This window comes from Calidris pugnax, unplaced genomic scaffold, assembly GCF_001431845.1.
Source record: "Calidris pugnax isolate Ruff unplaced genomic scaffold, ASM143184v1 scaffold3200, whole genome shotgun sequence".
Classification (NCBI taxonomy): Eukaryota; Metazoa; Chordata; class Aves; order Charadriiformes; family Scolopacidae; genus Calidris; species Calidris pugnax.
In genome coordinates this window covers 368-804 of record NW_015093003.1, presented here as the reverse complement: position 1 = coordinate 804, position 437 = coordinate 368, and the positions used below count along the sequence as shown (strand labels likewise).

The 437-nt window shown below is 67.3% G+C and overlaps 1 protein-coding gene across 1 annotated transcript in view; it reads left to right on the top strand.

Annotated features, from left to right (window-relative positions):
- Positions 1-199, top strand: part of LOC106900638 (pleckstrin homology domain-containing family G member 3-like) — a gene marked incomplete at its 3' end in the record, with an annotated part of 6,592 nt that extends 6,393 nt beyond the window's left edge. Inside the window, exon 3 of the mRNA XM_014962770.1 lies at positions 49-199. Coding sequence (XP_014818256.1) covers positions 49-199 — 151 coding nt within the window. The remainder of the gene's footprint in view (positions 1-48) is intronic.
- Between the last annotated feature and the right edge of the window lie 238 nt (positions 200-437).

The following is a 437-nucleotide window of genomic DNA, read 5'->3' as shown; positions in this document are numbered from 1 at the left end:
GGGGGGCACGGGGTGGGCATGGGGCTGAGCCCCCTCTCTGCCCCACAGCTCGGTGGCGGCGCTGGCAGAGTGCATGAGGAGCAAGGCCCAGGCTCGGTTCCTGCGCGAGTGCCAGGAGCGGCTGCGCCACGCGCTGCCCCTCGGTGCCTACCTGCTCAAACCCGTCCAGAGGATCCTCAAGTACCACCTCCTGCTCCAGGTGAGACGGTGGCGTGTGGCATGGCATGGGCATCTGCCAGGGTACTGGCACCTGGCAGGGTCTGGGGACATGGCATGGCATGGGGATGTGGCATGGCATGGGCATCTGGCAGGGTACCAGCAGCCAGCAGGGTCCAGGGGCATGGCATGGCACGGGGAACCAGCAGGCACCTGGCATGGTCCTGGCACCCACTGTGGCACAGGGATGTGGCATGGTGTGGGCATCTGGCAGGGTAATG